Consider the following 15,913-nt stretch of genomic DNA (forward strand, 5'->3'; position numbering starts at 1 on the left):
AGATACTAAGCCTGCTTCCACCAAGAGCATTATTTCCTTGTTGTGCAACCTCTGAATTCTTGCAAGGAGTACTTTATTCATTTGTCAGTTTCACAAGTAATTTATTTAATAGCTTCTGTGTGCCAGATACAGGTCAGGCACTAGGGATAAAGCAGTGAACCAGACAGACAAAAGTCTTACCCTTGTGGAGCTTACATTCTAGTGAAGGGGTTCAGACAGAAATGAGTAAACAGATAAGTAATATAATTTTAGACAGTAGGAAGTGCAAAAATATCTTAATGTAAGGAAAGTGGGGGGGAGCAGGTAGGACTCCATTGGATAGGTTTGTTAGGGAACAGCTTCACTGGAGAAGTGGCATTTGAACGGAGACCTGAATGAAGAGAGGAGCAAGCCATGGAAGATCTGGGGTAAGCACATTCCAGGACAAGGAGGCAATGAGTATGCAGGCATGTAGGTGGGTGGAGTATTTAAGGAAAAGCAAGGAGGCCAACATGGTCAGAGTAGTGAGTGAAGAAGAGTGTGGTATGACGTGAGGTCAAGGAGCTAGCCAGGGGTCTGATCTTGTAAAGTCTTGAAGGCCAGAGTAAAGGTGTGGATTATTCTAAATGAGTAGAGGGTTTTGAACTGGAAAAAGGCATGATCCAAATAGTATCTCAATAAGATGACCTGGTATAGAGAATAGACTTGGGGGGATAAAGAAGAGAAACAGGGAGACCAGTTAGGAGACTATCACAGTGGTCCAAATAAGAGATGTTTATGGCTTAGCTTAGGTTGGAAGTTTGGAGCAAGTGAAAAGTGGTTGAATTCAGGTTGTGTTTTGAGGGTGTAGCTAACAGGGCTTGCCGATAGATTAGATGTGGGGTATGAAGGAAATAGTAACAAAGAGACAAGTCGTTTATGATTATGTGTGCAACTGGGTGGTATCACTTAGAGGGGGCTGATGGGAGGAGCAGCTTTTGAGGGAATATCAGGACTTTGGTTTGTTATCTTAGATGCGCTTTAGGTATCTAAGTGTCTGGACAGTGCTCAGACTGTACTTTCTATCCAAAGGTATCCAAAGCCACTTTAGATGCAAAATGTTTAAAGTTGACCTTTGCTGCTGCCAAAATAGTAGCCATTGGGGGCAGTCTGCAAGGTGGCATCGTAGGTTTTTGAGGAAGAAATTAGAATACACAAAGGGGGAAATAAGTGTATAATTCCATAATGTAGATTTCATATTTAATTTTATGGGAAAAGCAATAATTAGTTGGCTTTTGGTTTTAAATGGAAATAGCCACTCACTGGGAAATAATTACTCTAATTTCAATTTATTTTACTTTAGATCATTCTGTGATGAAAGCAGTTATCCAAAATGTTCTCCAGATGGAAGGAGTGCCAAGTCAGAGGTATATAACATGTTTTAGTTCTCTCGGAAGAATTTCTCTTTAATGGCTTGTTTTTCTTTCTTTCTTAAAAGAAAATTATCAAGGTACTTTCTGCCACCTTAAAACTAAGTTTTTAGTCCAATGAAATGGCTTTTCTGTTTTTGAAAATGTTGTGTGATGCCTTAATTTAGGTTCCCAGAAATGCAGATTGAAAACCTTTGATTAACTTAAAGTATCTTAATTTCCAATGAAGATCAAACCCTCCTAAATTACCTGTAACTTAAATGGCATATTTATCATTTCTGTCTCAGTACCAGTGGATAACTTCTCCATTGGTGAAGGAACCATCCACAACTGCTAGACAGAAAAAGGGAACTATAATTTTGGGAAGTGGTCGAAAAGGAAAAGCTACTATTAGAATTGGTTAACTCTTTCTTGTTTTTAATGCTACTAGAACTTATACCCCTTATGTTTTCCGATGTGCTAAAATTAAAACAGCCAGTATTAACCACATGCACATTAGGAGGCCTATATTAGGAGTCGCCAAGTGTGTCGGGTGCCGTGGACAGCTGAGGCACGTTTAGCCCAAAGGCAAGTTCCAGCGCATTGCAGAGAGCAGACGAAATACCCGGTGGTGAAAATTCACTGTTGCTAAGGGTTGAAACGAACCAAGAATTCCTCCTGTTTCTCAGGGTGTTCCGTTTGGCTGTTAATGAAATGTATTTCCAAGGAAGGCAGGCATGTGGCTGAAAAGGTCAGCGGTGCCTGGGGGTCACAGCGAGACCCTCCCATCTCGCCCCCCTCGGCCATCCTGTGCTCTGGGAGCAGAGCTCTCAGCTACAAGTGAAACATAGTAGCTTCCATATCCGGATTCTAAGATTTTCTAAAGCCCTTTAAAGGCCCCCTTCTCTGAGTGGTGCTTGACCTGCTGGTGTTTGGGGCGGGAGGGTGGGCTGGGTGGAGGGTCTGAGCGCCATCCTGAGGGAAGGGCTTTGGAGGCCTGTGTGCGCCTGAGACCGGGGGCCCAGTGCCCGTGTCCGAGGGGAGGCTAGCGCTGACTCCAGCCGTGCCGAGCCAGACATCGCCCTCCTTCCCGACAAGCCAGCAAAGCCTGTCGCTCACCTTCCTGGCTGTGCTGCTTACACGTGCCCTCTGGGAAGGCCAGCCTGGCAGAGCTCTGTTCCTGCCCTTTGGGCTGCTGGTAACTGAGTACCTAGCCTGGGTGCTGGAGGGGAGGATCCATCGATGGTGGAGGCCCAGCGCCTGCCCAGGGTGCTGCCCCTCTGCTGAGGGACGCTCGCCCAGCTGGTTAGCCCTGTTCGCACCCAACTGCCCACAGTCAGCGCCCAGGCCGGGAACAGCAGCCTCCCCATTTCCTCGGTGTCTTCTGGTTTTGTTCCTTTCTTCTTTTCGCTGCCTTCCTCCCCAAAGAGGCAAGATACTAATCTTCAAGAACCAAATCAGGCCATGATTTTCCAGCTAAACTCATGACAGTTCTGCACTTCTGAATGACTGGGTACAAACGTTTGCAAGGATGAGCTCTTGGGTGAGGCGCCAGCCAACTTTTCTAGCTTCATCTCTCTTGCTTGGGTGTGGGCACCCCCTGCTGCCCCAGATGCCTTGACTCCTCCATTTTCGTATATTCCTTCTCCGAATGCTGCTACCACCCCATCCTGGCCTTTGGGAATGTTAGCTGGCTGTTCCCCACAGCATCCTGTCACCCTGGTCCACTCTTTCTAACCTCTGTATGCCCTTCTATGAAATCTTGTCAGGTCCAACTGGAGGAAGACCACCTATAGGTCAGTTAGCTTGGGAAGGAACCCAACTGTGTGACCTGCTTCCCCTTTCCCAGTGTCTTTAAAATAACGTTAAAAACAAAAAAAGAAAAAATGTTGTTCTAGAGCTCCTATACCATCTCTTACCACCATTAGAAAACCACCCCCCAAAAGGGGGACCTCATTCATATTGAAAATAACTTCTTACCGTGTAGGCATTACCTTAGGGCATTCTAGACACTGGGGGAGGGAAAAGCCCTTGCTTTTTTTTCTAACATTCATGTTAAACTTCTTTCCAAAGTTCTTTAAACTGTGGTATTCTTACAGATAGACAATGTTGCTGAACAAGTGTTTGTTTCTTCCCTTTTTCTTCCCCCAGGCTCAAAGATTTGGAAAGAGAGAGTTTAACAGAAAAGGTAAGGTAATCTCCACCTTAACAAAATGTATGATCAAATGTGACCATTTGACAGACACTATGTAGTTCCTAAAAACAAATTGAAGTGGAATTGGCTCTCTTTTCCCTGAAGTTGAGGATAACGTGGATGTTTTTGTCTAACGTGCTGGACTAATAGGCTATTATTGGTTAGCTTTTGGTAACTCATCGAGTTGCCCAGTCTGGGTTCCGTACCATCGAGTCTGGATTATAATTTGTCCTGGTCACACTGTTTTTCCAAATCAGGTTTGTTCTAGTATGCTATTATGTGTCTGTTTCACCTTTAATCTTTCCATTTTTCACCACTCTGGAGATGGTGTGATATGATCTTAACGAAAACAACAGGAACATGTCTTGTGAATATTTAGTTTCCTTTTTGGCCGACTCAGCATTGCCTGCCATTCAGTCATTGTTATGTGACCAGGCAGTGTAACTATTTGTGTATTAGTCCATTGGTTCATAGCTTGGGAATGTGGAGACTTGTAAACCTATATCCTTCCCTTAGGAATGCGTGAAGGAGAAATGGAATCTCTTGCTTGAATTTCTGCAGACAGAAATAAAGAATCAGTTATGTGACTTGGAAACCAAATGACATGAAGAAGAATTATCAGAGGTTCAGTCGTCAGCATCCCGGCGGCTAGAAAACGTTTCCTCCCATGTAACTTGTCTGTGACCAGGGAGGCAGGATCATCCCACCTCTCCCTGTTACCTGATAGTTATAAAGGAAGCGCATGTGTTTCCTTATTCTCTCATGGCCACTTGTTGACATTCACTGCTACTTAAATTATCCTTTCCTGCTGTAGGAGGGCTACCTGGCTAAAGTCAAATCCCTTTTAAATACAGATTTGTCCTTGGAGAACGGAGCTCATGCTTTCAGTCGGGAAGTGAATGGATGTCTAGAAAACGGGAGCCAGACAAGTGGTGAGGAGCACAGAGTGGAAATAGCAGAGAAAAAGAAGTCCCCCAAACCTGTTTGCAAACTTTGCATGCCCAGGAGAAGCAAGTCCGATGGAGAAACAAAATGTAAGAGCACTTGACTCGTTTGACCTCGTTGGAGTCTGGTACCGCCTAAGGGGAGGACAGACTCGGTGCCATAGGGTCTGTCTGTTCCCCCCACACACAACCCCTCCACCGGCAGTACTCGTTTTTTGTGTATCTTTTTTTATTTTCATTTTGTGGGGGGTGGGGGGTGGGGGGTGGCTGTGTTGCTCGGCTTGTACGATCTTAGTTCTCCAACCGGGGATCGAACCCGGGCCCTCGGCAGTGAGAGTGCCGAGTCTTAACCACTGGACCGCCGTGGAATTCCCTCTTGTGTATACGTCTAACTAGCTTAGATATATACTTTAAATTTTTGTCTTCGACCAAGTTATAGAGCATTAGATCCCCAAATGTGGTTGAATTGATGAGGTATAAGAAAACAGGAGCTGCTGATATTTATGACTTGTAAGTGACATGCCTGTTGAAGCTAAACATTTATTCTTAGACTCCTTCCTCCCTTGTAGTCAGAGTAACTCTTCTGGAATTTAAAAAAATAAGAGCCTGGGACTTGAGCTCAGGTCAGGTGCTTGGCCACTTCATCGTTTGACGAAATAAGCAGAGGCTCTGTTTCCTTGTCCGCCTCAGGGTTGGGCCCTTCATACAAGAGCTTGTGTTAAAATGGCCTAGCAAACTGGCAGGTGCTAATTTGATGACTTTATGAAGACGGTGGTTGCTTAGAATAAGAAGAGAAGGGTACTTAATCCTCAGAACCTGGTCTGTGCACCAGCTTGCTAATGCTGAAGAACTGTACCTTGGCTGTGAACTCTTTATTCATAGTGGCTTTTTTGTTTCTTTTCTGTAAGCAGCTGAAGTCTCATGTAGCCCCAGGATTACAAGGCAAACTACCAGGCAGACCACCATCACATCTCATTTCACAAGGGGGTCAGTATATAATGAATGGACAGCCCCCATTTTAGGGGCCAACTGTTTTTGGTAAAACACATATAGAATTAGTAGGATGTAACTTAGTAATTCTGACTTCCACATTGCTTAGGTTTTCCTTTTGATATTCTGTTTTTAGACATTCATGAACAGCATTTCTGAAGACCTCATCCATTTTTACTCTTAGCATAGGAAACTTCAAATGTACATACACAAAATACCAAGGATAGTAAAATGAACCCCTGTGTACCTATCACCCAGTATCAACAGTTAACAGCTCCTGGCTGTTGTTTCGTCTATACCCCCATATGCTCCAAGTGAAAACTATTCCAAATGAATTACAACTCCATACACACCCATGTCCCCCCAGTTGGATTACTTTGAGACAAATCGGACATGTCATCTTATCCACAAGTACGATCTTTCTAGATGACAAGGTCTCTTTCTCTGACAAGTTTTTTATTCATATTTTGCTATAATTGCTAACATCTAGCAAACAGTCTTTTGAAGAAGACAAAGCATGCCTTACAAAGTGTAACAGTTCCTTACTAACAAATATATAGCAGTGTTCATACCTCCCCTTGTGTAACAGAATTTGGTTGATTTGTTCCTTATCCTTTCAAGTGATAGATTCCTTATTTTCTTGCCATTTATTTAAAGAAAAGAGGTCTTTTGTCTAATAGCTTCTAGGTCTGGCTGACTGCATCGTTTCGGTGGTGAATGTGTTCCCTTGTCTCCAGTTTTCTGTCAACTGGTAGTTAGGTCTAGAGTCCTGATCAGATTCCAGCTTTGTTTTGTGCGACTTCATTGACGGTATGGGGCTGTCCATCAGAGACATGTAATGTCTCTTCGGTGATTCTAGCAGCCGTTGATCAAAGTCTAGATCCATTATTTCTTAGGGTTTGCAAAACGGTGGTATTCTAAACCTGTCATCCAAAGAAACATTAAGCTCGAAGCTTGTTTTAGTGTCCTGGCAAAAAGGGCTTCTCCTTGGAGGGAAGAGGGTGTCCATGGCCTGAATCTTTCCAAACAGAGGGTACTCTTGGTAGGGAGGAATATAAGTTGTTTTGTGTCCACTGCAAGTGTAGGGTCTGGCTGAGCTACCAGTTGGCCTTACTGTGTGTGACAGCCCTGCCAAACAGAAACCTGAGGAAGACCCTGAAAAAGCAAAATCAGGTGATTCTGTCGATGAAGAAGAAAAAGACCAGGTAGGGCTCGCGTTTCAGTTTCTTAACTCTGCCTTATTTTGGAACACTTGCTGGTAATTGTGAGTTTACACTTGGTCTGTCTATGGACCGTAAGTGACTGAGAGGGTGTTAGAACATATCCCTGGACCCAGGGCAGTACGTAGTGTATTATGGTTAGACCCGAGGACTCAGCAGGCCCGTAACTTTGGTGTGTTCTCTCCTGTCTACCTTCCTACCTCTCCAGCTGTCAAGATTTTCCAGTCAAACCAGCAGATGTGATGCGTTTAGAGCATTTCCTTCTGATGTCAGATAAGCTCCTTTCCCACATCTAATCTCTCTATAAAAGCAGAGTTGTCGTGTTATTATGTGTATTGTAATAATGCTGCTTAGACTTTTTAGGTTAGAAAACTGGTGGCTTGCCAAAGGCCTCCAATATAGAAAATGTCAGTCTCTAGCACTGTCCCGTGTGACTTGAGGGGCAAACCTAGATACTACCAGATGGTCACACGCTATCTAGTTCATTCCTGCCACAGGATTAGCTGTGGAAGTCGGGAAGTCTGTAGGTTTACAGGTGGGTAGTAAATGCCCTGTTACCTGCTAAAGATGAGTATCCGTGTTTTGCTCTAAGGCAGGGTTTCTCAAGCAAGGCATTGACTTTTGGGGCCAGATAAACCTTTGCTGTGGGTGTGAGTCCTGTGCATCGTGGAGTGTTTTAGCAAGGTCCCGACCTCTACTCACTAGAGGCCCGTAACATTCCCTCTCTGTCCTCCCAGTTGTGACCACCAAAATCACCTTCAGACTTTCCCAGGTGTCCCCTGGGGGACACAATTGCACTGAGCGAGAAGCACTGGACTCAAGGCTAGCAATATCATTGAGGTAGACTTGACGTCCTGTTGTAAAAGACATACTCATTCTCCTGTTTTTATTTTGGAAATTAGATGCCACTGTTCATGATCCTTATTCAGATGTCTGTAATTAAGTTGAGTCAGACTACCCACTCACAGGTGGGACACTGAGACAGAGGGAAACAGCTTGTCCAAGTCCCATGGCCACACCCCTTGCCTCCTAAGAAACCGTGTCACAAGGGAAAGCAAGCTGGCTCTTGTAATATTGACAAGTGTTTTTTTTTAAACAAATGTGCCAGTTTTAGAGTTGTTCTTTGCCCTCTAACCTTTTGGAGGGCTTCCATAGCCTTCAAGCTTCTGAAGAAACGAACTGGGGCACTCTTTCCCAAGCAGGAGGCAGTTTCGCTGGCAGTGTGTGAGAGGCCTTGGGGACTTGGAGGATGAACACTTGTCGCAACAGGGTTAATCCCGATATGCTAGAGTAAGGCTCAGTGCACCACACCGGTGTCATCAGGTGGTGTTTGTTAGTCAGATAAGTAGTACTACAGAGAGAATCTTACTTTAGTCAATTTAAAGTTTTGAGATCTCACTATGTTTTTTAAAACAGGTATTAAATACATGCATTTGGTAAAACAGTACAAAAGGCTGTTTGGTACATAGCAGCCAAAGAAAAACAATGTGGCTATTCCGTGCTGAGCTATGCTGTGGGCGTTATCAAATAGGTACTGGATTCTGAGGCCTTTGTTCAGGAACAAAAAAGAATATAAAATATCTGATTGCCACAACTAAGGAGCCGGCCTGTGGCAACTAAGACCCGGCACAATTAACTAAGTAGCTAACTGACTAACTATTTTTTAAAATCTCATTAATAGGTTTTTAATATGATTTTTTAAAATTTATTTTATTTATTTTATTTATTTTTGGCTGCGTTGGCTCTTCCTTGCTGCGTGCGTGCTTTCTCCAGTTGCGGAGAGCGGGGGCTACTCTTGGTTGCGGTGCGTGGGCTTCTCATTGCTTGCGGTACGTAGGCTTCTCATTGCGGTGGCTTCTCTTGTTGCGGAGCACGGGCTCTAGGCACGCGAGCATCCGTAGTTGTGGCTCGCGGGCTCTAGAGTGCAGGCTCAGTAGTTGTGGCGCACGGGCTTCGTTACTCCGCAGCGTGTGAGAACTTCCCAGACCAGGGCTTGAACCCTTGTCCCCTGCATTGGGAGGCTGATTCTTAACCACTGCGCCACCAGGGAAGCCCGAGCTCTAACCTTTTAAAAAATGTGTTCCTTCCACCTTCATGGAGCCGGCGTATGGGATGGGGAGGAATGAGAACCCGATTGGCAGGGGTCCGGTCGCAACCCCGGAAGGGGACGGGGGAGGATCTAAGAGGTGGCACCGGGCCACAGTCGACCCCCAGTGACAGCTAACAGCTGCACTGCTGCCCCTTCCTGCCCCAGGACCTGAGCCCAGGTCCCGGGGCGGCTGGAGAAACGCACTGTTTTTGGTGAGATGCTCTTACTTACTGTGTGGAGCTGCTCCGGCTGCCCTGGCGCCCACACCCCTGCAGGGCCCTGTGCCCGTCCTCCCTGCCCCCTGCCCAGGGCTCGGGGAACAGCAGTCTCTGTGGGGCAACCTGCTTCCAAGTCCTTCAGTGACCATGGAGGAGTGGGAACGGGCTGGGCTGCCGGAGAGCCTGGGCATGCAACACCTGAGCTCAGCCCTGGGGGCTCACGTGAGGGCAGGGGCTGGGGGGTGCGGGCGGTGAGCAGAGGGGCCTCCAGCCGGCGTCAGTCTGGGCCCTGGACCCGGGGAAAGGCCTCACCCTCTCAGTCCTGACCTGCCGCTTGGGAACCCTGTGGCCCACCAGCCCGAGGCCTGTGGCGCCCGCCACAGACTGCCCGGCACACGGCTGGGATGCCAACGCCACACCTGGTTTTTGCACGGGGACCATCGGGGGGCTCGGTGCACAGGAAGAGGAGCAGCCCCCAGGCCCCGACACGCCCCTTCCACGTCCATTGAGAAGCACCGGATGGAAGGCCGGCTGTGCTCCTTTTCAAGCCCCAGGGAATTCGCAGGAACAGCCCTCCCGGCCACGGGGTGCCTGCCCACCGGCTCTGGGCCTGCGACCAGCCCTGAACACAGAAGGCACAGAAGTGGGTGCAGGGAGCTGAGCCGGGTCTGCAGAAGGGCAGACACCACAGCCTGGTCCACAGCCGACTGGCCCAGGGTGGGTGAGAACGGGCGGGCAGGCTGAGGGGAGGACAGAACGTGGCACGGCCTGCCCGCCTGGGCCCCGGGGAGAAGGTCGGGGCGCTGCCCGCGCCCTCGCTCCGCTGCCTGGCGTCCTTTGTGGGGGCGAAGGGCCGGAGGCAGGGCTCCCGAGGAGCTCAAAGGCCAGGGAAGGACACACGGGACTGTCCAGACCCACCCTAGCGCTCCAGTGGGGCAGCACCCTCTCTGAATTCCTACTGCCGCCAAACCACATCCCTAAGGCCTTTGGGCAGAATTGCTAGGACCCAGGAAGGCGGCCCCTTGCTATGGTCCGGACTTCACCAGCTGCCGATGAGCGGAGGGAGCCAGCCGGCCGGCCGTGAGCAGGAGGACAGGGCACGGGCACAGGGACAGCCACAGCCGGGCTTCCCGCAGCTGTGCCCACCGCCAGAAGCAGCTGCAGCCAATCACAGCCCCCGCCATGCCAAACAGTGCCGGGCAGGCGAGAGGCCGGCAGGAACCTGACACCCCCTCACTGGAGAGCGGGGCCGGCCAGGGTTGGGGGAGCCATCCCCGTCTGAACTCACCCCACAGCTCAGCCATCTCCCAGTGACCCAGACGCTACACCAGCAGAGGGCAGCCTGCAACGGCCGCAGGGCTGATCCCCGACCAAGGTCAGAACTCCCCCCAGTGTGATGGCCCCCATGCCGCTCCTGTGGTGGAAGGGACCGCAGGCAGAGACCAGGAGTGGAGTCTTTTTATAAATGGCTGCGTTTTCAAAGAACCGTTTTGTAAGCAGGAAAGCTCCCCAGGAAGGGATTGCATTAGTGCAACAAGGGGGAGCCTTGACGCCAGGCTCTCCAGACACGTCCAGGTGGAGACTTTTGGCCGAGGCCGGCCGCCAGGGACTCAGGGGCTGGGAGGACACGCGGCCCCTCCCCCGCCCCAGCGGGGCGCTAAGGCACCGGGCCCGCCTGGGTGGGCAGAACCCCGTGCCGTCAGCAGGCCGGCGGCTTGCAGCCCTCAACCTTCAGCCCTTTGCTCAGGAGGAAGGCATCCTGCGTGGGGTCGCAAGCCAGGAAGAGCTTCACCATGCCCTTGGCATCCTTGGAGCCCCCTGGCCTCAGAATGCAGCTTCTGTAGTCCATGGCAACCTGCCGAGAGGGGGCGGGGCTGCAGGAGGGTGGAGCTCCGCCTTCACTGAGGGTATGGGTGTGGCCACCTCTGCTGTGACTCAACAAAGGGCAGGGGAGCAGGAGGTCCAGGGCAGGGCTCTCAGAGCCTGGCTGGCCCAGGCGGGCGGCACAAGCATCGAGGCCCAGGCCAAGGACCTCCGTGTTGGTCTGCGCGGCAGGACGGCCTCTCACCTTGCCACTCAGGACGCCCTCCTGCTTGAAGCGTGTGTGGAACGTGTCCGCGGAGTACACCTCGCTGCACAGGTAGCCGTAGGACTGGGCGTCGTAGCTTCCTGCCAGGCGGCCGAAGGTCACAGGCAGGTGGGTCCCTGGGACACACGCGGAGAAGCTCCTGCCCGGCCGCCTGGCCGCTCCGTGCCCCTTCCCCAGAGTCCAGAGCTTGGGGCCTCAAGCAGCCCTGTCTGAGTCCCCCGCCACTAGAGGGAGTATTGGCCCAACACTTGTAGAAAACGGGGACCTTGTGGGCAACTCAGTGGAGGGACACAAATCAATCTTTGCCGACTTTCTGCTGAAGCTCACGAGGGTTCACCCCTAAGCCTCTTACAAAGTCAGCCACCGAGGCTCCGAGGGATGAGTCAGGGCTCGCCCTCCAGCATGGGGAGAGCGCGGGTTAAAGCACTCACGAGGGAGTGAACCGCGTGTCCGCACCGACACGCATGGGCAAACCTCGTCGACGCATTCCGTCCGGGCTATGAAGCCCTCTCCTGCCTCTTCCAGGCTCTCCAGAAAGCACGTGCAGATACGCCCACCCCACCCTCGGACTCCACGGGCCACAGCTGGAGGGACCAGCCAAGGAACCGAGGCAGGAAGAGGCCAGAGGTCACCGGGCCTCGGCCAGAGCCTGTCAGTCGGTCCCCTTTCACACACCACCAGACGATCCTCTTGACCTGGGCAGTAGCCGCCAACCGACCGCTAAGGTGGGACCGGCGTGCGCTTGGCTACCTGGCATGGCTGGGCCCCCGAGGATCTCCTGGCAGAGGCGGGCATTCTCCTGGGCCGGGTCCGCGGGCGTCTGCATGTGCAGGGCCTGGTCCACCTCGGCCAGGACGATCTGGCCCAGGTTGAAGAGGCCTGGGGGGCGGGAGGAAGGAGACAGGGGGATGGCACTGTGTCCAGGCCGCGCTTTCCAGCCAGGCGGTCCGGGCGCCCCCTTCCCTCGGCCCGGCCGCACCTGAGTTGGCCTGCCGGGACTTGATGAGCTTGTCCCGCAGCCCCTGGGGGACGGCGCTGCCCGTGCCCCACCGAGACTGGCAGCAGTGCCAGGGCCTCACAGGGTGTGGTGCCCCCGGCCCCAGAGCCTTCCCTCTGGTTCTTATCACCGGCTGTCACCAGACTCGCAGGCAACGTGCCTTTCTTTTCTTTTTTCTTTTTTCTGGCCCTTAGCCACGCAAAGGGGTGAAGCCCTGACACTCGCTGCCACGTGCATGGACGCTGAGAACACGGTGCTCAGCGAGAGAAGTCAGACACAGAAGGACACACAGGGTGTGACCCTACTGAGGGGAAACGTCCAGAACAGGTAGATCCACAGAGTCAGAGAGTGGGTTCCTGGTTGTCAGGGGCTGGGGAGGGGAGGGAGTGATAACTAAGGACGTGAGGGACATTTTTGGGGTGATGGAAATGTTCCAGAACAGGGCAGTAGTGATGGCTGCACAGCTCAGTAAAGTGTCCCCACGCGCTCCGGTGCAGCCTCTGAGAGCATCGCTCTCAGGACGAAGGGCTGACCGCAGGAAGACTGAACAACGAGCAGTGGGTCCTGAGCCCAGACGCTCAGCTCGCCCCCCCCCGCCCCCCCCGCCCCCCCGCCGTGGGGAAGCCACTGGGACTTGCTGAGCCTCCACTGAGACTGGCAGCAGCCCCAGGGCCTCACAGGGCGCGGCGCTCCCGCCCCCAGAGCCTTCCCTGTGGTTCTCAGCGCCGCCTGTCACCAGACTTGTATGCAACGTGCCTTTCTTTTCTCTTGTCTTTTTTAAAGGCAGCTCTTGAGTACATGTACTTAACATGCAGGGAACCAGTCCTGACTCCTTGATCTGGGGCTTCCAGCCTCCAGAGTCTCGAGGACATCCATTTCTGTTGTTTACGCGCCCAGTGCGTGGGCTTTGATGATGGAAGCTGACACCGAGGGCGTCGCCACGTGCGGGGTGACATCAGCGGAAGAATCCCGTGGCGAGGGTCTGCCTGAGGACCACGCGCGCCCGGGCCGTCCCCGGCCCCTGCCCGCAGCCCCGCGCCCGCACCCACCTGGGAGCGGAGCTGGTGCATCGCTTGCCAGAACTCGTGGAAGTAGGTCTCCAGCTCATGGTGCTGCAGCAGGGAGGGCGGGTCGGGCGTAGGCTTGGTGAAGTTGGCCACCATGGCCACGATGGCGATCTGGCGGCTCCCATCCTGCTGCAGGCAGCCCAGCTGCAGGCCGAAGCAGACCGCGTGCCCGGACTTCCCTTCCCTGGGGAGGGACGCAGGGTGAGGCCCAGCTTCCGCAGAGGAGCCCCGGCCCACGGCCGACAGGTTCACGCACGCACGCACGCACGCACGCACCGAGGGTAGAGGTCCAGGTAGAACTTGCCGATGGATGACCTTGCCCGAGGCCACGTCCCGGACCGTGTAGAGCCTCACGTCTTGGTGACACACGTTGGCGCCCTCCTCCAGGTCGAAGGTCAGCCCCAACAGCTCCTGGGAGATGCCCAGCAGCCCGCGCGTGACCACCTGCATGGGGAAGGACTCATTGAGCAGGTGCTGGTCCACGTGGTAGCGCATCTCCTCCCCGTGGTTCATGTAGTAGCGCGGGTCCCAGGCATTAATGGGCCCGGCAAAGTGCAGGCCCTGCCTCTGGCACTCGGCCTTCTTTAGCTGCAGGATCACGGCCGCTCCTGCTCCCCGAGGGGCTTCAGCTTCTGGGCCAGCTCATCTGCGGGCGGAGGGGAGAGGCTCGGCTATGTCCCTGTGGCGGCCCCCCAGCCGCCCCACCCTGCGCCCCTCGAGGCAGAATGAAGGGTCCGGGAAGGTGACCCCCAAGGGCTGACACAGTGGGGTCTCAGGCAGCACCACGTCCAGTTAAGGTCCGCCTGACGCCCTCCCCAATGGGACTCAGGTGGAGGCGGGGTTACCTAGGAAAGTGGCCACCACCTGGCTGGTCTTGGCCATGTTCATCTCCAGCACGGAGTCGGCACGCGTGCTGAACCCCAGCAGGCAGGACTTCTGGGCCTGCAGCCTCACCAGCTCCCCGAGGATCGCGCAGTTCTCCTGGAACCCAGAGCCGGCTGGCGCTGGGGACCGTGGGCCATGCCCTCCCCGTGGGGCCCCGGGCCAGGTCTCTGCAGGCGGGCAGGGCTCTCAGGCCACTGGCGGGCACAGCCAATCCCCCTCCCTCCTCCTCCTGGCCCGGATTTCTAGACACTTTGGTGCTGTCCTAACACGTGGTCTTTCTTAACACAGGTCCTTTTGGAACCAGAAACGGTGTGAACCGTGATGGGCTCTAAGGCCAAGGGCAGGAAGAAATGCGGCCAGGCTCTCCAGGAGCCACCCAGGGGCCTCCCCGCGCTCAACATTACAAACTCGGCTGCCGAGCAGACAGCAGCTCATGCCCACGGCGCCCGAACACCCAGCCCCTGGACGGCGAGACGCCTGTTGCTGCAGGTGGCCCGTGGCTGGCTGGTGAGGCCCGGCCCCAGGCGTACGCCACCTTCTCTGGGGCCACCTCTCCGGTTCTGCGGTGGGGTTCTCCTGGGAGCCCCCAGTCACCACAGGACCAACGTGGCCTGTCTGCAGCCCAAGAAAGTGGGGACACAGGACTGTCCCCCGTGCCCCCCGCATCACCCGCGAGGCCGAGCAAGCACCAATGGTGTCTGCGGGGAAGATGAAGGGCTCGTGCACAGACCCCATCTACTGAAGATGCTAAACGGGAGAAGCACAGGCTGCAGCCACACGCGGTATGGACCAAACGCAAGTGTCCTTGCAGGAACCGATGTCTGAATGTCAAGGCTGTACCCGGGCCACAGTGAGAAGGCCCAGACCCCACGCAAGGCACAGAGAGGGGATGGGGGGAACATCTGCGAATCTGAGCTCATCGGGCATCACCCCAGAGGGAGAGGGAGAGAGGCAGAAGGAGATACGGAGGGAGAGGGAGAGAGAGGGAGGGAGAGACTTCTCTCCCTTCCCTGGGGGTTCTCTAGTGTAGCCAAGGCCGAAAACCACTGCATTTTGGGAAATGGGTCCTCGTAGAAAAGTTAAATAGTAGCTCATGGCATTATGGACACATGTTAAAAAGGCCCAAAATCTTGGGGAGTCAGTGAGGGGAGCTGGCGGCTGCCTCGAAAACGAGGAGAGATTGGGCATCAGAGAAGGGGCCTGTGCAGCCCGCCGCCCAGGGCCCCGTAGACTTCATCTCCTGGCTGTGGTCCAGGGCTGGAAGTCAGCAGGGAGGTCAGGCCGTCCAAGCATCAACGTTGACTTCAGAGCTGATCTAAAAGGCGCCTGATGTCTGTTGAAGCAGAAGAAAGAGAAAGCAGTGGGGAGAGCATGGGAGGGGGAGGGAGCCCCCCTCCTCAGCCCTTCTCCCTCTCTTCCTCCGTCCCTCTCCCTCCCTGCCTCTCACTCTCCCTCTCCCTCCATCTCTTCCTCTGCCTCTCTCTGTCCCTTCCTCTCCCCCTCTCCCTCCCTCTCTCCCTGTCCCTCTCTCCCTCCCTCTCTCCCTCTCCCTCTTTCCCTGTCCCTCTCTCCCTCTCCCCCTACCCCTCTCCCCCTTTCCCTCTCCTTCTCTCCCTCTCTCCCTCCCACTTTCCTGTCCCACTTTCCCTGTCCCTCTCTCCCTCTACCTCTTTCCCTCTCCCTCTCTCCCTCCCTCTCTCCCTCTCCCTCCCTCTCCTTCCCTCTCCCTCCCTCTCTCTCCCTCTCCCTCCACCTCCTTCCCTCTCTGGAGAGGGAAGGAGGTGGAGGGAGAGGGAGAGAGAGGGAGGGAGAGGGGAGGTGGGAGAGGGAGAGGGAGGTGGGAGAAGGATAGG

At 53.5% G+C, this 15,913-nt stretch overlaps 2 protein-coding genes across 2 annotated transcripts in view; both read right to left on the bottom strand.

The window, feature by feature from the left end:
* LOC309636459 (neural cell adhesion molecule 1-like) overlaps nt 1-3,358 on the bottom strand; it is a gene marked incomplete at its 5' end in the record, with an annotated part of 41,628 nt that extends 38,270 nt beyond the window's left edge. Inside the window, 2 exon segments of the mRNA XM_082409605.1 lie at nt 2,578-2,810; nt 3,348-3,358. Of these exon segments, the coding sequence (XP_082265731.1) occupies nt 2,578-2,810; nt 3,348-3,358 (244 nt within the window).
* Nucleotides 3,359-8,419: 5,061 nt separating this feature from the next.
* LOC309636460 (thimet oligopeptidase-like) lies at nt 8,420-14,240 on the bottom strand (the record flags this gene model as incomplete). The annotated part of the gene is given in 9 exon segments (XM_082409606.1): nt 8,420-10,877; nt 11,091-11,227; nt 11,862-11,990; nt 12,091-12,246; nt 12,845-13,359; nt 13,452-13,483; nt 13,485-13,777; nt 13,780-13,821; nt 14,021-14,240. Coding segments are annotated over 9 exon segments (1,680 nt in total), but the record flags the coding sequence as incomplete, so codon positions are not given.
* Between the last annotated feature and the right edge of the window lie 1,673 nt (nt 14,241-15,913).

The sequence above is a fragment of the Balaenoptera physalus genome, assembly GCF_965194825.1.
Source record: "Balaenoptera physalus genome assembly, chromosome: 10".
NCBI classification, from domain to species: Eukaryota; Metazoa; Chordata; class Mammalia; order Artiodactyla; family Balaenopteridae; genus Balaenoptera; species Balaenoptera physalus.